The sequence below is a fragment of the Caretta caretta genome, chromosome 4, assembly GCF_965140235.1.
Source record: "Caretta caretta isolate rCarCar2 chromosome 4, rCarCar1.hap1, whole genome shotgun sequence".
Lineage (NCBI taxonomy): Eukaryota > Metazoa > Chordata > Testudines > Cheloniidae > Caretta > Caretta caretta.
In genome coordinates, this window is record NC_134209.1 from 80,059,712 (window position 1) to 80,079,983 (window position 20,272).

Genomic DNA, 20,272 nt, shown 5'->3' on the forward strand with positions numbered 1-20,272 from the left:
TTCTCTGTCTCCATTTCCCAATCTATTAAATGGGATTACAAATGATATGTTACGCGTTGCTGAAAGTGAACTAGTCAAAGTGTGGAATGCATTCTGTAGATGGAAATGAGCAATATCTTTATCAATATTGGAGAGTCCAGTATAAGACAAGGTCTAAAGTAATGGGATTTCAGCTTTAAGATAGATTTTTACTACTACATACATCAGTGGGAGTAGGGTTGGATCCTTGATTGTTTTTTAAATACTTTACATTAGCTACCTTTCTTACCAACTGTTTTATTAAGAGAGCCACAAGTACTCCTTTTCTTTTTATTAAGAGAGAAAGCATTCTTGCAGCAAACTTTACGGTTACTTTCAATGCCTTCCCCTCGCTCTTGTTTTTTTATTGCTGGTATTTCTTTGCCACTTTCCTAGTGTACTTGAGGATCAGATATTCACAGCTCATGTTTGTGTGTGTGGTCTTCACATGATAGTTCACCCTATTCTGCCTCTGTAGTGGCTTCCTGTGACAATGGTAGTCAAAGACCTGAAAAAAAGAAAAGGGAATTTTTGAACTGCTTAGTCTTGTGTCAGAATCTGTAATATAACCTAAATAACTTGCCACCCAGATGAGCTGGAATTCTTATGGAGTACTTTTAAAAGTGATACTTCTTGGTGTTCTGATTACATTGGTATATATTGTATATTTGTAATATTTCTTTGATGCTCTCCATTTGAATGTAATGAAAAAATATTATTAATTCAGATTCAGAACTGGCTGGATTATTTTGGCATTTTTTCATCAAAAAATTATTTTTTGATTAAATTGAAATTTTCACAAATTTATTTCCATTGTTGTTGAAGGTCTTAGTGTTCGATTTTTAAAAATTGAAAATGGGAAAAAAAGGAATTTTTTGTTTCATTTTGGTGAGCAAAATCCTACTTTCTCTCATTTCTTTTTAACTTCTTTTCCACTAGGGAAAAAAGATAGTGAATAGGGAATATAAAAAAATGAAAGTGACTTTTTTCCCCCACTGAAACAAAAAAATTGAAAATTTTTGAAAAATGTTCAAAAAATTTTTGGACTTTATCTAGCCAAAATATGATGGAAAATGTTGAATAAAATGAGGAAAAAAATGTGTTTATTTAAAAAAAATGTTCATGAAATATACTTACTTGTTTTGGACCTGCTCTATCCAAGATTCAAGCAAAGCATGTAGCCCCCCACAACTCCTTTGCGTAGGGGCCCCCATTTCACAGCCACAGTCGAGTATGCAGCCTTCTCTCCATTTCCCCTAAATGGATTTGCTGTGCCAACTGGGTACAAATATGGACTAGAGAATAAGTAATGTGTCTAGATTTGGCGGGGTGTGTGTGTTTTTTTGGGTAGGGTTACGGACAGTGCTTAATTTGTAATGAGAGGTGCTGGGGCTCAAGTTATTAGGTGCTGGGGCTCAAGAAATTTTTCTTTACATTCATAACTGGGGCAGTAAGCCCAGAGGTGCTGGGGCTATGAACTGCCAAGCCTAGAGGTGCCAGGGCTCAGCCCTGTCAAGCCCTGGCACAAATTAAACATTGGTTACAGACAAAAGGATGGAAGTTTCCTGTAAAACAGAAGGCAAGAGAAACATGTGAAATGAAGTAGCCCAAATAAGGTCAAAGTGTCAAAGGAGACATCCTGATCTCTCATGAGTCTGACGTCAGCATACAGCAACTCTTATTTCACTCCCCAATTCCTGTTTTCTCTAGCTCAAACGGGAATTAATTCATGGAAGTCCTATGACCTGTGTTATGCAGGAGGTCAGACAACATGATCACAGTGGTCACTTCTAGCCATATTAACTATGAATTTAGGAATGAATTACGTGGCATGGAAATATGAGCAATAAATAACACACTGGGTTGAAATGACAATGGGATGGGATTCCCATGAGTTAGGGAGCCCCCAGAGGCTGTGGGTTTGGCAGCAGCATCTGAACTGGTTTGTTCAAAATGGTTTCTAGTTGGATGGTTTTGATGAGCTAGTTTGCTGCCAGTATATAGGTTAATAGTCTGACTGTCCAGAACTGTGAGAAACAACAAAAACCAATTGACTAGATTTCTGGGTCTACTTCACAAGTGTCTGACGTTCAGATAAAATGAAGAACAGCTCTGGATATAATAGTTCAGGATGGTCTGAACTTTTCAATGCTGTGGGCCAGATGTTAGTGTTGTGGGCCACGTACAAATACTACCTTCGTGGGCCACAAACAGAAATATCATTCCAGATTCTAGAATAAGATTCTTTTTTTAGGATTTATTAGCATTTAGCATTTCTGTGTAGGGTTAAGAAGTAATAAAATTAAATAGGGGACTAGCTCACCTTATCAAGATAGGGGTGCCCCCAGGAATATTTCAAATGGTACACATGTCCCTACCCCTTCTGACTCAGGGAGGAAACTCTGGCCAGGACTTCACTGTGGTCAGTGCACTGTCTGTGCAGAAGTAAAATTCCCCCCCCACACTGCCTACAGGAAGGGATGGGGTGCCAGCTGCACTGACCATAGGAAGGCAGGAACAGGGAGCCATGAGGTGAGAGGACAGGGAATCCAACCTCTCCCCACACCCAACTGGCTCTCAGGCTGCACAGACCCAGCAGCTGCTGCCTCCCCTCCTGACAATGCCTGGCACAATAGTGCAGGCAGCCCATGGCCAGGGACCCAACACCCTCACTGGGGGTGATGGGTTGGAGTGCCCATATCCCTGCCCAAAAGGTGAGCCCTGCTGGAGTCCTGGTGCTGTGGGCTGGGAGGGGAGGGGACTGGAGGCCTCAGCACTTCCCTAGTCTTCAGCCCCAGGTGAGGCAGTTATAGGGATGGAGGCTGCAGCTTGTATGCTGGGGCTTTCCATGAGGAGTTGGGTTGCAGGGGGCTACGTGGTACTGGTTCCCCTGCACAGTCAGTGGCACTGGAAGAACTGAAATATGTGATGAAGGCAAGCTTGGCCTGGTCGACCCCGGGACAAATCTGAGTGAGAAGCACTGCGATTTAGTTGGGGTTTGTCCTGCTTTGAGCAGGGGGTTGGACTAGATGACCTCCTCAGGTCTCTTTTAACCCTAATCTTCTACAATTCTATGATCTACCATGTGTTGGAATTCTGTATGGTAGAAATTATTTCACTTTTTATTTTTTTACAAAGGTATTAAGCAAGGACAATGCTTGAAGTAACAAAAATCAAATTGTTTTCAACAGCAGTTGAACAATAATGTTTTCATATTTTTTCTCCCACCAGCAGCCTGACCATCCCAGAGCCCTCAAGGGAGCCCCTAGCACTCCGCCAGTTCTGCTCTCTATTCTCTATTGCAGTCCCAGTCCTTTCCACACTCTCCCCTCCCTCAGCTCGACTCCCCACTTCACACAGTCCCAGCTCTTCTCCCTGTTCTACACTCCCACAGCCTGGCTCCCATTTCACACTTCCCCTCCTCCCAACTTGGCTCCCCTTCCCTCAGGCCACTGGTTGGACCAGCTAGTACTAGTTCATCATTAAATATTTATTTGCATAATTTTACTGAGGAAAAAATGTCAATTGGATAAAATACTTAGTACTGCCAGTGTGGTCAAGTCACTTGCAGTCACTTAACACTTTCACCTAGTGAGGTTAGTAAGGGACATAGGGATCACTTTACCCATCCATCAAATGCAGCCACGTTTGGGATGGAACACAGTCGTTTTTACCACCATATAGTAACATTTAGAGAGGAAGTGAAGAATGCTGTAGTCAATTAACATTTCAGAGAGGCATTATGGGGGCTGAATATTGTTTATTTCTGAGTTGGAATTTGGCCAATACCCTATTGCTCAATCCTTGTTCTTGGGGGTCTCCGTTTTCCCTATTCTAAAGAACTCTACATATTAGTAGATTTATTGGTCCAGCTCAGCCTTCAGCTATGCGGAAGGTAACCCCTATTAACTTCAAGGGGAACTACACATGTGACAGAATCCAGAATTGTGCCCATTTGGTTTGCTGACAGAAATATATGGAGGCTGGAACCTAAGTTTCATCAGCCATCACAGCAAAAGTTTGATACAAACCCAGGTTTTTCTCTGATTTGCGCCCATGCAAGTCAGTTAAGTTTGGATGGGTGTCACTGACAGCAAAATTTTGGCTCACAGAGTGATTCTATAAATGCAAAGTGTAAACCACTAGAAAGAAAGCATGGAATTAGTCATCAGACAATGACAGCATCCCTTTCAAAGTAGAATAAACATGCATTTTCAGATATGAATATCTCAGTTTAAAAGGATCTTGACTGTAGGACATATCTAATTCTTTCCTTCAAGCAGTTGCATTCTTCAATAGTGTTGCCTAGGTCACTAACAGAGGAAAATATCATGATGCAGAGTTTTTAAAAGGACTAGACTTAAATAGGAACAGCAAGTACCAAGTTAACTAAACCTTTTTAAAGAGAAAAGAAAACATCACTTTGTCACACTTTTGTAAAAGTAACATAAGCTGTATTTTTCATCATTGCTGATGCTAAATTTAATTGCTGTTTCTATGCTCTTCAAAGCGTTAAACCAAAGAGTTCTTGGGATAAGGAACAACGCAGGGAGAACAGTGCAATGTTTTTGCCTTTACTTGAGCTAAAGCAGCTGGTCTGCTCTTCCAGACTTATTCTGTACATTGAACTTTGCCTGAGTAACTACTGATATGCCAAATGTTTTACTGATCTCCAGGTTCCCTGCATCTGTCAGTGATGATAGTGAGCATCATAAGGGACAGCCACCCATGTACATGTTGTCACCATATAACTCTCACTCGGTCCGTCATTACCAAGGACATCCCCCACTTTAGAACACAATTTATTGCTGTCCTATATAAATCTGGCATTTATTTTCCTGGTTTTGTGAATTATGTCTATCACAGTTTCCTCAAACTGAGTTTACAGTCAGTGTGGTTTATGCCAAAACATTCATGTGTTGGATGGGGCTTCTGAGAGCCCCTTGCTTAAAAATTCCACCACCAAATTGAGGGTAAAGGTTAAGGTGGTTTCTCTTCCTCTGAGGGAGCTCATCTCATCTCCGTAATGTTCATTCATCCCTGCCAAACTTATCTCTGGGGCTCATGAAAATACATCTGAAGTGAAAGTTTTCTGCAGTTGAAATGAACTGAATTTCAGCAAATGTCAGGTTTGGCTGTTTTTGTTTTTTAGTTTTCCAGTTTGTAATAGGATTTGTCACAGGTCCAAGGGAGAGAAGTTCTATGGGAACCCTTTGTGAAAATGACAATTCATCATTCTGCTAAACTAATGAACCCAGTTGTTCTTGTTGTTTTGTATTACAGTAACACCTAGAGGCCTCAGCGGAGATTGGAACCCCATTGGGCTAGGCACTGCACTACACAGAGAGAGAGCTCCTTTCCCAAAGATCTTACAATCTGAATAGACAAGACAAAGGGTGGGAGGGGAAACAGAATTATGGAGAAGTGAAGTAACTGTCCCATGGTCACACAGCAAGTCAGTGGCAGAACCAGGATTAGAACCAAGGACTCCTCATCCAATGACTTTCCCAGTAGACCATACTGCTTCCTATTGTTAAAAGCTTCCTGCCCTATTGTCCTCCCTGTGTTCTTCATCTTGACCGCCACATGTAGCTCTCTGGGAATCTAAGTCCTATATGGCTGTCAAGGATATGAGCAGATTCTATACTATACTGGACTATAAGGTGGATAGAAAGCTGGCTAGATTGTCGGTCTCAAAGGGTAGTGATTAATGGCTCCATGTCTAGTTGGCAGCCGGTATCAAGTGGAGTGCCCCAAGGGTCGGTCCTGGGGCCGGTTTTGTTCAATATCTTCATAAATGATCTGGAGGATGGTGAGGATTGCACCCTCAGCAAGTTTGCAGATGACACTAAACTGGGAGGAGAGGTAGATACACTGGAGGGTAGGGATAGGATACAGAGGGCCCTAGATAAATTAGAGGATTGGGCCAAAAGAAATATGATGAGGTTCAACAAGGTCAAGTGCAGAGTCCTGCACTTAGGACGGAAGAAGAAGCCAATGCACCGCTACAGACTGGGGACCAAATGGCTCGCCAGCAGTTCTGCAGAAAAGGACCTAGGGGTTACAGTGGACGAGAAGCTGGATATGAGTCAACAGTGTGCCCTTGTTGCCAAGAAGGCCAATGGCATTTTGGGATGTATAAGTAGGGGCATTGCCAGGAGATCGAGGGACGTGATCATTCCCCTCTATTCGACACTGGTGAGGCCTCATCTGGAGTACTGTGTCCAGTTTTGGGCCCCACACTACTAGAAGGATGTGGAAAAATTGGAAAGAGTCCAGCGGAGGGCAACAAAAATGATTAGGGGCGAGGAACACATGAGTTATGAGGAGAGGCTGAGGGAACTGAGGATGTTTAGTCTACGGAAGAGAAGAATAAGGGGGGATTTGATAGCTGCTTTCAACTACCTGAAAGGGGGTTCCAAAGAGGATGGCTCTAGACTGTTCTCAGTGGTAGCAAATGACAGAAAAAGGAGTAATGGTCTCAAGTTGCAGTGGGGGAGATTTAGGTTGGATATTAGGAAAAACTTTTTCACTAGGAGGGTGGTGAAACACTGGAATGTGTTACCTAAGGAGGTGGTGGAATCTCCTTCCTTAGAAGTTTTTAAGGTCAGGCTTGACAAAGCCCTGGCTGGGATGATTTAATTGGGGATTGGTCCTGCTTTGAGCAGGGGGTTGGACTAGATGACCTCCTGAGGTCCCTTCCAACCCTGATATTCTATGATTCTTTGATTCTCCTTGGTTGTCCTGTGAAATATGGTTGTTTTTTTAAAAGGAAATTTTAAATTTAATGAAATGTGCACATGAGTTACCACAGAAAATATCATCTTTGCATTCTTAAAATAAAATGACTAAATACAACCACCATATATCCATACTGTAAGGGACTGGGGCATAGGCGGTCTGGCCTAGTGGTCGCAGCTATGCTGGGGTCCACATATCAGGGACAGTGGTATTTGAGCAGGGGTCAGAGGAATCACTGTAAACCAGGCTGAGTAAGCAAAAGTTGGGTCAAAGTCAAGGCAGCGTTGGAGACTGGAGATCAGAGATAATACTAGGCTAGAATCAGGAGGCAAGAGTCAGGCTCAGGATCAGGCTAGAGACCAGTCTGGAGTTGCAGCAGGCCCAAAGTCTGTTTTGTTGTCCAGGCAACCTCTTGGGGCACTCTCCAGGGTTAAATAGGGTGGTTGGCCAATCAGAGGGCTGCAGGGTACTGTCATTGTGAGTCATTTTGGGCGATACTTCCTGCGGCGCTTATTCTCCACAGTGCTCTCTGGCTGTGCCTCTGCATGGTTTCTTGGTGTCACTGTAGGACTGTCAGCTGTCACAGGCTCTGCAGACGTAGGTTCTAACCACCCATCCTTACACATGCATTTGAACTTTGAATGCCAAGCTGTGCCCGAGTCACAATTATAAACCAAATATTTGTGTGAGTAATGCTGTGCAAAAAAATTTTTGGCAAACTTTTTTTGGCAAAGAATGCAGATTCAATTACACTGAAATGTGTTGTGAATTTGTGTTGGTTTTGCCAAATTGTTCACGTAAAAAAAAAGTCCAAAAATGTCAAACCATTTTGAGATTTTGGTTTGCGATAATTTTTTGAAATTTCCTTCAATTTTATTGAAAACCCCCTCACCACCACCACCCCCCCAAAAACAGACAAAAACCTTTAAAAAATAGTTAAAGTTGAAATAAAATGTTTTGTTTTGGGTTGAACAAAATGTTTCATTCAACCCAAAATTAAACTTTTTTACTTTTTGATACTCTGAGAATTCCAAAAAATCTCATTTTTGGTTTGACCCAAATGAAATGTGGCATTGGTTTGTGTTTTTTTTATTTTTGTTTGTTGTTGTTTTGTTTTTTTAATTGCTGGTGAACTAAAACATCCATTATTCTTAGTGTGAGAGTTACTTTATTTGTGAGTTACTCAAGGCTAAGTAAAGTATAGACCAAGAAATTTACATTAAGGAAAAAGACACGTAGGGTTGGTGCAGTAGCCAAAACCATGACCTCCTGCATCTTGACCATGATTGCATCTGGAAGGCTTTATTTTCCAGATGCTTTTTATCTATTTCTTTTTCCAAATGATTGCTGCAGATGCATATGCAAAACATTTAAAAATGCCCAGAGACTTACTGTCAGCCTAATCTAAACAAACTGGTGATGCACGTGCACTCTGTTGGAGAGAGGGAGTGTGTACTGATTTATTTACCTTGTTTTGTAGCTTTTTGGCCTACCAACCTGGCTAGTATCCTATACATGTTGTCCCTGTTGGCCAAAGCACAGAACTTTACTTCAGACAAATAATTTATGAAGGGATGTCACATAAATGTCTGTAAATCAGTCAGAGGAGCTTCTTTTCTTTTTATTCAGATATTAATTGATTTTGTATATAAAAACAAGTTATGGTTTGTTGATGGCAGGGGATGCTTAGTGCACTAGCCTTTCAACAACTGGAGACCAAGGTTGATTTTGGATAAATCACAAATACGACTGAGATTAGCCTCCTCTCAGTCCCTAGTGGATGTTTGTTCACATCACATATATTTGGCATGTTTGTCAGTCACTGCTTAAGAGAGACCCAGGACTGCAATAACTAGAGTGTTTCAGACTAAGATCCATGGGCTGTGTTGAGTAGGGAAATTCATGTGTCATTCTTCTCTAGCTTTGGCTCCAGTCAATGCTATATTAATTTCTTCATTTTCATGACTATCAGTTCAAAACACAACCTTTATAATAATTGTACGGGGCGGGGTTACAATTTATATTGCCTAGATTACCAGAATTTCAGAAAGGGCTGGATTTTTTTTAAACTGAAATCAAACGTGCCTGCCCATTCCTTGGAAAAATGTTTCACAATGGATATGACATAATCTCAATTATAGCAGCCAGGAGGCACTCAAGCCCAGATCTTCAAAGATATTTAGTCTCCTTCCCATTGAAAACAATGGAAGTTAGGTGCCTAAATATCTTTACTGATTGGGTCCTCAGATACTTATGGTGATGAATGCCAATATGAAAACCTAAATAAGCTGATAATTTGCACAAGTGGAGTGGGCTTGATTAGAAACTCAAAAAATGGTTCTGGTTTTTATTAGGTGAAAATGCATTTTAATTGCATGCCTTGCAGAAATGACAGTCCTGGGTGATACGATCCCAGCTTTTAGGTGAATGGCTCCCTCTTTGTTGTTGAATCTCTGATAAAAGGATCAAACATGCTGGGAAATATGTATTGTACATACCAACTTTCATCCTAGCTGATCTATGGGTAAGATTGATTTTTAATCAGTCTCTTGCCCTTTTCTTAAGATACTTTCCTGGGGGAAGTAGATGAACTTTGTTACCTTTGTTTCATTTTGAGGGTATCATCCCTTAGTCAAGACTCTGCATAGGCAGTCCTTCATTAGTCCAAGTGCATTTAATTAGCACTACTGGGAGGAATCTGGGGGTTGTCAAGGTTCCTTCCCCACTCTGAACTCTAGGGTACAGATGTGGGGACCCACATGAAAGACCCCCTAAGCTTATTCTTACCAGCTTGGGTTAAAAACTTCCCCAAGGTACAAATTTTGCCTTGTCCTTGAAGAGTATGCTGCCATCACCAAGCGTTTTAAGCAAAGAACAGGGAAAGAGACCACTTGGAGACATCTTCCCCCAAAATACCCCCCAAGCCCTACACCCCCTTTCCTAGTGAAGGCTTGATAAGAATCCTCACCAATTTGTACAGGTGAATGCAGACCCAAACCCTTGGATCTTAAGAACAATGAAAAATCAATCAGGTTCTTAAAAGAATAATTTTAATTAAAGAAAAAGAATCACCTCTGTAAGATCAGGATGGTAAATACCTTACAGGGTTATCAGATTCAAAACATAGAGAATCCCTCTAGGCAAAACCTTAAGTTACAAAAGACACAAAAACAGGAATATACATTCCATCCAGCACAGCTTATTTTACCAGCCATTAAACAAAAGAAAATCTAATGCATTTTCTAGCTAGATTACTTATAGATTACTTACTAACTTTACAGGAGTTGTAAGACTGCATTCATGATCTGTTCCTGGCAAAAGCATCACACAGACAGACCAAACCCTTTGTTCCCCCCGCCCCTCCAGATTTGAAAGAACCTTGTCCCCTCATTGGCCATTTTGGGTCAGGTGCCAGTGGGGTTACCTTAGCTTCTTAACCCTTTACAGGTGAAAGGGTTTTGCCTCGGGCCAGGAGGGATTTTGTAGCACTGTATACAGAAAGGTGGTTACCCTTCCCTTTATATTTATGACAGGGGTTTTAAAACCTTATAGTATGCATGACAAGACCAAACTAAAAACATTTGTTCTTTATGTGCAGCTGCAGCTTCAAAGCTTGGGATCCATGCTTACCATAATTCTGCATTTTAAAGTAATTGAAAATACTTTACATGGATGGGAATTTGCTATGTGCCAGAAGCCAGAACAGACTTTTGTAAGGCTTTGGTTATAAAAGGAGAATCAAATTAATGTTCATTTGGATTTCTGTGAAACTGAGCCACGCTGATGGCAAAAGAGAACACATCCTTGGGACTGTAACAACCACCAGCCTGTTGCCCTTGTTTACTCTGTCAGAACAGTGGGACGGAGGAGTGGAAAAAATCCCATCCAATGTGCACACTGTAATCAAAGCATGAAAAGTGTTGCTGGTTTGGCCTGCTTTCTAAATAAATGTTACAGTGAGTATTCAAAACAGGCTGGAATTGAGCCAAGGTTCCAAAATTCCCTGCTGTCAAGTTTCTGCATGTGAAATAATTAAAAGTAAAATATGTGGAGTGTCTATGGGCAGTTTCCCTGTGCCCTCTCTGGCCAAAATAATTCAAATCTACATGCTTGAAGTTATGCATCTAAATCCAGATCTGGGTCCCTTCATAAGAAGGGCGGGGGGAGGGGGGTTGGCGGTGCTGAGCTCCTTTGAAGCTCCCTTTGAAGTCCATGGAAATTTCGGCCTGATTTTGAAAGACAGCATAACATTTTCAGCCACAGTTTTGTGCTGACAGTTATTTGCACCTATATTTTAATTCTGCCTTTTCTTATTGTGTCCTACAGTCTTAATCCTCCCACTGTGCACTGAAGATTATATTAGACAAAAAATTCACATTCAAATGCACAAATAAATTAGCAGCATTTTGTCTATTGTTCCCTAGAATAGGCTAAACATAGTCATGTGAGCAGCCAGGAACAAGAAGAAAAGTCTCAGGACACAGTGTGTCCAGATAAGTACATAGAGATGGTGAACCCACTGCAAAAGCCAGTGAATAGATGGTTTGAGTGACAACCAAAACAGTAGAATGGTAATCACTTGAGGTGGTGGTCTGAACGGATTGCAACAACCATGGAGGGAGCTGATGTTGCTCATTACAGGGGCCATGCCCTGGAGGGTAAATTGTAAATCCAATGGTGAATGAGATGAGTGGGCACCAGTGGCCACTGGCAGAGCTCCACTGGGGAAGGGGCAGTGATTTGTGGCAATGGCATACATAATCCCTGATGGGGCCAATGCTTTGTCTCCTGAATCTCTCCCATTCACTAAGGGCCCACTTTCCAGGTCCCTGCAGTGTTGTTTCTCTTCTCTCTTTGCTACATAAGAGCATGACCACCTTTCTGACCATACACACCCAATGTCCTTCTATTTATCTCCATTTGCTTGTAGCCATATTGAAGCTCATGTCAAAAAATGTATGTAACTTTTTTTTGGTATACCTAAGTGTGATTTAAGAGAGGGGGATAGAATCATAGAAGATTAGGGTTGGAAGAGACCTCAGGAGTCATCTAGTCCAAACCCCTGCTCAAAGCAAGACCAACACCAACTAAATCATCCCAGCCAAGGCTTTTTCAAGCCAGGCCTTAAAAACCTCCAAGGATGGAGATTCCACCACCTCCTAGGTAACCCATTCCAGTGCTTCACCACTGTCCTAGTAAAATAGTGTTTCCTAATATCCAAACTAGACCTCCCCCACTGCAACTTGAGACCATTGCTCCTTGTTCTGTCATCTGGTACCACTGAGAACAGCTGAGCTCCATCCTCTTTGGAATAGGAATAGATCATCTCCATGGGGGGTCACAGCTCTCCTATCTCCTCTCTCCAGCCCCAGTCCAAAACAGTCCAGAGTTGTTACAAGGCATATCTATTTGCTAAGGTTTTTGAGGGCTGCTAGCTGTACACATTTTTTTATAGTTATATATCAAAGGCAGGTTGCCTGAAGTAGCTACCTCATTGTTTGAGTCATGTTTTGTAAATCTACGTAAATTTTGTTGATAAACATATTGTTACCCCCTTTGACCCAAGCGAGTGGCCAAAGCTTGGGGCCCTGGAGTTTGTTTCTGTTAGGAGGAGAAATTGATGAGTGAGACAGGTATCTGTGATGCAATTCTGTTTGTTTACAACAAATGTACAGAGGCCTGTTTCTATGAACACTGGAGGAATCAAATAGGAGATAGCTTCTTTGCTCACAGTTCCAACCTCCTTTCAATCAGCCTTGGCCCAAAAGCTCTCTGTAAGATTTTTCTCAGGGCTGTGCTCTGAGTGCTTGTCACTGGCTTTCTGCTCCTTCTCTGTAGCCTGGTCCAATCTTAACAGTTAGATCGACATAGCGACAGTGCTCAGGGGTGTGAAAAATCCACATCCCTCAGCACCACAGCTATGTCAACCTACTCAATCTAGCTACCATTGCTCATGAAGGTAGAGTTCCTATAGCTTTGAAAAAACCCTTTCTGTCACTGTAGGAAGTATAAAGAAAAGAAGTACTTGTGGCACCTTAGAGACTAACAAATTTATTTGAGCATAAGCTTTCGTGACCTACAGCTCACTTCAGCTATAGCTCACGAAAGCTTATGCTCAGATAAATTTGTTAGCCTCTAAGGTGCCACAAGTCCTCCTTTTCTTTTTGCGGATACAGACTAACATGGCTGCTACTCTGAAACCTATAGGAAGTATCCACACTATGGCACTACAGTGCCATAGCTGTTGTGCGTGTACTATACGCAGGGCCTGTGTCTGTTTCTGTGGTGTTTTTCTTTCTGCTTCTCTCTCTCACTCACACTCTCTCTCTCTCACTCATACACACTCTCTCTCTCTCTCTCTCTCTGACATGCACACCTCTACTAAAACCAATACCCAGCCAACCCGCTCTCCCGTATAGTTTGAATTCCTGAGCGATCTCACATGTGCCTTTGTTTTTGGGCAGTGAAATGTACGAGTTTGTTCTGGGAAGTGTGCCTGTCTTTGGGGTGTGGCTGCTATTGTTTTATAAAGGTGCTGTTGTGTTTCTTACCACTATCTTAAATGAAAAGTGTCGGTTACAGTCAACAGGTTTAATGCCATTTCACTCAGCCCACAACAGTATGCAGATTTGTCTGGACCAATGTTATCCTGCCTTGACCTCACCAAGCCTAAGCCTTGGGTGACCACACTTCTTCCATGCTAGTTCCCCATGTGCTGTGCAAAACTGAAATAGTACTGGCACAGGGGCAGCATAACACCCCGCTTTGTGTGTAACTTTCTTGGGCTTATTGTAGGTTATTCCTTTTTGGACATCTGTGTGCCAGGTAGTGCGTGGGATGATTGGGACCTAGATGTATTTTGCTAAGCTGCTTCTTGAATTTAGTGATTAAAATATGAAATTGTAGCATGTGATATGAAAGCGTGGTTTCTTAATGTATTGCTGTATATTAGTCAGTTGTGATTCGCTTCTCAAAATAGCCTATATGTCACCAGTTGATATGGAAAATGTTATCTTTTTTTAACAGTAACCTATCCATTTCCCCACTATTAATTTACTTTCAGTAACAGAATATAAAATGTTTCAAGCAGAACGAGTCCAATTATAGTCTTCCGCATCAATTCACTTGTTTTCTTATTGGTTTCTGACAGTTCATTTCTACCATATCAGCTTAATAAACACTAAAATTATAGTACAAGGCTATATATAAGGAATTACCTCCTTTCCCTATCCTGGAAACATGACTGAGAAATATGATAGAAATATTTTCAGGTAACCACCCAATACGTGGTATCTCCATTTTATTACTAATTTTAAAAGATCCAGCACCAGCAGTTGACTAGTTAGTTATGTGTTGACAGGAAGATGGACTGAGATGCTCTAACCTAATTGGAATCTTTTTACATCTTTATCATCTATGAATCTTAAATTCTAAATAATTTTAAATGTTCCTAGCAACAGCACAAACTAGGAGAGCATGATTTTTTCTATCATCCCATTAACATTTTCACAATAAGAAAAAAGTTTCACTTTTAAATAAAAATGGGTCTGGACCAAAACCCCAGGTCTAAACACCCCGAAGTGTGTGGATGTTTGGAATCTGACCTGGATCCAGTTACGTATATTGCAATGCATCTCTCTTTACAATGGGCTATACCAAAATCAAAGATCTGACAACCCTCAAACACTGGGGTGTTGAAAATCCAGCACTGAGCCAGTATCGAAGGTTACAGTGGCATTATGCAACTTCTTCAGGCTGTAGATGGGAACCCCGATGTGCTACTGTTTTAAAAATGCAGAGACCTGACAGAAGTGGTCAGTTCCACACTGCTTGAACTGAATAAGTATATCCTTGTCTACACTAGAAAATTTAACCATTATTTTCAGTAGTGAATCCCTTGTACAAGTACTGAAAATGGTTTTGATGCTAGTGCAGACTAGACAAATCCATTTTCAATCACTCCAGATAGTGGGACTGAGACTTTCTGAAAGTGTGAGTGTACTTTCTGCAACGGTATGGAGAACAGCTTTTTTCTTTGTATACCAGCATTTAAACAGTTGTTTTCCTGTCATGAGGCCACACCGTTGAAAAGTGCTTTCAGTGCTGGTTCAGTTTCCCAGTGTAAAGCAGGCTCTGGGACTGACTAGTCTTTCAGAAACAGTATTGCCATGTCATTTTCCAGCTGTGCTAGGAAGAGAAAACTTTGTTACACACTATGTATTCACAAACAGTAACATGGGTTAATTATAGTGCTGAGGCTACACCACTCTAGTTAAGATTGCATCACAACTTCTCCTTAAATGTTGACCTTTCTAAGGGGTCTATACTGCAAAAAGACATCCGGGGCTGGCCTCTGCCAGCTGACTTGGGCTCACAATGAGGGGCTCTTTAATTGTGGTGTAGACGTTCAGGCTTATGGTGCCACCTGAGCTCTGGGACTTTCCCACCTTACAGGGTCCTAGAGCCTGGGCTCCAGCCAAAGTGCAAACATTTAAACTGCAGCTAAAAAGACCCTTAGCTTGAGCTCTGCAAGCTTGAGTCAGTTGGCATGGGCAAGCCATGGGCTTTTAATTGCAGTCTAGACATACCCTAAGTCCTCTAAAATCAGCATGCTTAGTCAGATTCCTTTGATATTTGTTGTGCCTCAGGAGAGTATGGGATATGGTTAGTGATCCTAATTTGGAATCATATGAGTTAGGGGTTAAAGGAGGGTTGGGTAAACCATGGCCTGTGGGCCGGAGCTGTTGTAAGCCGACCCACGAGCTCCTGCTCTGGTGCTCCAGCCAGGGTTCTGGGTCGGGGGCCACACCATGAAGCTCCCGGAAGCCACAGTATGGCACTGCTCTGAGGGTAGGGGGCTACATGAGTTCTCTGTTGTAACGTGTTTTTAATTTATGGGGAGGATTACTGTGAAGACAGGAGAATAGTCAGCAGTCTAACCAAAATTTTTGTAATGGAGAGGAGCTAGATGACTTCTGAGGGGAGGTAGGGACCGGGAAAGGGAGAGGGGTTGCAGCTGCGGAAGGGGTGGGAAATGGAAACCGGTGGTAGACAAGCCTTGGATTGGTTGTTTTTGAGAAAATCTGTACTTTACTAGCCTCTGCTTGCAGTGTGTGTGTGGGGGGGGCTAAATTGTAGGGGGGAACACAGTGAATGGGTCAGAGGCATAGCTTGGGGGGACCACTTAAGCCAGGCTGATGGTGTCCAGACTATGGGAGGCAGCGCTGGCTGTTTCGGTATGCAAATTGTGGGACATGATATGAACAACTGCCTAAATGACTGGTTTCAGAGGAACAGCCGTGTTAGTCTGTATTCGCAAAAAGAAAAGGAGTACTTGTGGCACCTTAGAGACTACTAACTTCTACCAATAACATATCTTTTCCTAAGCAATTCAGTGGCAAAACTCTACATTAACACAAAATTAAAGTTGCTTGGTGGTATGTCACCACCTTGCAGAATGCTCAGTTAAGCAAAACTCAGACTTTTGAAAACCATGCAACTTCAACTCTGCCCTCTTTTAGCAATGCCCCAAAAGGTCCTGTTAAATACATATCTTTACTCTGCCAACCCTACAGGTGCTGAAATGTACAAGCTTTTCATCTCGTTTTACCACCCATTTTCTCTGGCCCAGAGGAGTGACCTGGGAAAAAGTTAGAGATCAAAGACAAAACGAGGCTGGGGGCTGTAAGCTGAGAAACTGCTCCTTCTTTTGGTTTCTCCTGCATTTGGAGAAGCAGAACTTGGTACCTTCTTTGTAAATAAACAAGATTGCATCAAAGAAAATACCAGACTCCATCAATTTCTACTTCCAACTGGAATGTTCCCAGGGCCCTAAAATTTGACCACCCATTCATATCAAAAAGGGGCAACAGTATGTACAATGCACACCCCACTTTCCCTGTCATTCTTGCTGAACTAGTCATGCCTTCTTTACAGGTGCTGTTATCATATTTGTTGTAGTGTCATTGCTAACTTTGCTTGCTATTTTTTGTGTGTATTATGTTGGCACCCACTTCAGCACCATTTCAACTCCTATTTGAACTAATGCTTGAGAAAAAAATCAAAAAGAAACATTTTAAACTTTTGCCATAGAACGGACCCTCACATCACAACAAAGTGAGTTAGAAGAAGAATTGTATGACTTCAGCTGAGCGTCTGCATTATTACTGATAACTGTGGTAACAACTGTGGTAACAACACAAAGAATATAGTTTTAAAAAAAATAGAATATCAGGTTCACAGCTTGAATTTCATGAGTTTGGACAGGGTAGGTGAGATCCTGACCCTACTGAAGTCAATGTCAAAAACTCAGTGACTTCAGTAAGGGCAGGATTTTACCCAGGTATTTTTAAATGTTAATGGTTTAATAAAAAACATTACTTTCTTGTATTATGTTGCAGGGGATTTCCAAAGAAAACAGGCAGAACTGCTAGGATAGCTTCTGATGAAGAGATTCAAGGGACAAAAGATGCTGTCATACAAGACCTGGAAAGAAAACTTCGTTTCAAGGAAGAACTTTTGAACAATGGCCAGCCGGTATTTAAACATAACATGTAATGGGGGGATTGGGCATAGTTTCTCAGATAATTTATTATTTGTATTACAATAGTGCCCAGAGGCTCCCTCGGGATTAGGGCCATTGCGCTAGGCACAGTCCCTGCCTCAAAAAGCTTACAGTCTAATCTTAAGATGAGACAAAACAAGTGGGTGTAACAAACAATTGGAAGAAATGCTGTTATGAAGCATGTGGATACAGATTAGCCATGTGCACATCTAAAAGGTTTTGAGCCAAACATTTTTCTATGCATTGTCAGACATAAATAAAAAAGTTTCTAATTTACTTTTGAGAAAGTTCACCAGTTGTTCAGAAACACCAACTCTCTCAAACCTTGTGTGAATTTTTCAGTTAAGGGATTGTTTTAAGTGTCTTTGAAACCATAGTAGTCCAAGAATCAGCTGTTGACATCTTTCTTGTGATCTGTTTTAAATGATGAACGTTATTTAAATGCTGTAGATTATCTTCCCCATTTTGTAAATGAGGGGCAAAATTTTCAAAAGCGTCTAAGTGATATAGAAATAATTGAAATCTCATTGATAATCAAAGGATTTTAGGTTTCTTGGGGTATGTCTACATTGGGGAAAAAAAAGACGTATGGCAGCGAGTCTCAGAGCCTGGATCAATTCAGGTTATGGTGCTAAAAACAGCAGTGTAGATGTTCTCACTTGGGCTGGAGCCTGGGCTCTGAGACATTTCCCCCTGTCTTCCCCCCGTACACACACACACACATACACACTGGGTTTCAGAGCCCACGCTCCAGCCCAAGGCTGAACACCTACACTGCTATTTTAGCCTGGTAGCGCAAGCCCTATGAGCCCAAATTAGTTGACCCAGACTCTGAGACTCACTGTTGTGGGTCTATTTTTGCTATGTAGATATACCTTTAGTGCCTAAGTCACTTTTGAAAATTGGACTTAGGCTTCTAAATCACTAAAGAGCTTTTGAATATTTGCCATAGATAAATAAGAAGCAGAGAAGGTAAGTGACTCGTCAGAAGTCTGTCACATGGGAACATTAGTTAGTTCCCATGATAGACTGTCACAATGCTGCAATACTTGATCTGCAAGAAAATGTTTAAATACATGGGAATATTTTTGTTGCAATTTAGAAGGAAAAAAATTAATGGCAATTTCTATTAATGTTAAACTATGTGAAACCTTTTTTTTACTAAACCTAAATTTTAGGTCTAATCTATATTATAGTGACAGGTTTCAGAGTAGCAGCCGTGTTAGTCTGTATTCACAAAAAGAAAAGGAGTACTTGTGGCACCTTAGACTAACAAATTTATTTGAGCATAAGCTTTCGTGAGCTACAGCTGAATGCATCCGATGAAGTGAGCTGTAGCTCACAAAAGCTTATGCTCAAATAAATTTGTTAGTCTCTAAGGTGCCACAAGTAATCCTTTTCTATATTCCAACCTGAAGCAAATACTCACCAGCAACCACACACCATACAACAGAACCACTAACCCAGGAACCTATCCTTGCAACAAAGCCCGTTGCCAACTGTGTCCACATATCTATTCAGGGGACACCATCATAGGACCTAATCACATCAGCCACACTTATCAGAGGCTCATTCACCTGCACATCTACTAATGTGATATATGCCATCATGTGCCAGCAATGCCCCTCTGCCATGTACATTGGTCAAACTGGACAGTCTCTATGTAAAGGAATAAATGGACACAAATCAGATGTCAAGAATTATAACATTCAAAAACCAGTCGGAGAACACTTCAATCTCTCTGGTCACTCAATTACAGACGTAAAAGTCGCAATATTAGAACAAAAAGACTTCAAAAACAGACTCCAACGAGAGACTGCTGAATTGGAATTAATTTGCAAACTGGATACAATTAACTTAGGCTTGAATAGAGACTGGGAGTGGATGGGTCATTACACAAAGTAAAACTATTTCCCTATGTTTATTCCCCCCTCCCCGCCACCCCACTGTTCCTCAGACGTTCTTGTCAACTGCTGGAAATGGCCCACCTTGATTATCACTACAAAAGGTTTCCTCCCACTCCCCCACCCACTCTCCTGCTGGTATTAGCTCATCTTAAGTGATCACTCTCCTTACAGTGTGTATTATAACACCCATTGTTTCATGTTCTCTGTGTATATAAATCTCCCCACTGTATTTTCCACTGAATGCATCTGATGAAGTAAGCTGTAGCTCACGAAAGCTTATGCTCAAATAAATTTGTTAGTCTCTAAGGTGCCACAAGTACTCCTTTTTTTTTGTGAATACAGACTAACACAGCTGCTACTCTGAAACCTATATTACAGTGTCTCTTATAAACTGTTCCCTTATTCTGCAGAAGGGTAAAAAGAAAGAGGAAATCACAATCTCTCAGGAAGATAATATTTTATATAAAGTTGTCCTCTCTTTCACTGACAAATGGAGAAACAGAAAGAGACACTCTCCTTGGTATTCTCAATTGAACTTTATGTGGTTCTGATGTAGAAACTTACGGGCAATAGAGGGAAGTAGAAGCATTCAACTACTGAGCAGATAGGAATGTGTACTGATAAACAGTAGCAAAAAAGTTTCATTTTAATCCCATTGCTATTCTCTTTGATAACTGTATGTAAACCTAAATTAAAGAGGCTTCACCTACTTTCAGAAATGGCCTACGATAAAGCTACTTTTAATCCTTATACTATATCTGTTTTATAGGTGCTTTTCTTACTTAGAATCCAAAACAACCAGCAAACATCCATTTCTAACCACTTTGTGTTCTCTATGGAGGGGGAATGAAGCTGGTATTTTGTGGGTGGTGGATGTGATTGTGATAATGTTGCAAAGGTCAAATCATGGCTCTAGGAGGCAAGAGTCTGAAAGGTGTTTACTAATGATTTCCTACCTTTTTTATTATTTTGTTGGCAGTATACACACTCTGCACTACCCAACTACTTTAGTTAAAAAATATTTTTGTTTATGGGGAATAAT

At 41.3% G+C, this 20,272-nt stretch overlaps 1 protein-coding gene across 5 annotated transcripts in view; it reads left to right on the forward strand.

Moving 5' to 3' along the window:
• PALLD (palladin, cytoskeletal associated protein) overlaps nucleotides 1-20,272 on the forward strand; it is a 343,963-nt gene that overhangs the window by 285,736 nt on the left and 37,955 nt on the right. For all 5 annotated transcript variants that reach the window (XM_075127793.1, XM_048847662.2, XM_075127792.1 and 2 more), the window contains one exon: nucleotides 17,160-17,295. In XM_075127793.1, coding sequence (XP_074983894.1) covers nucleotides 17,160-17,295 — 136 coding nt within the window. The remainder of the gene's footprint in view (nucleotides 1-17,159; nucleotides 17,296-20,272) is intronic.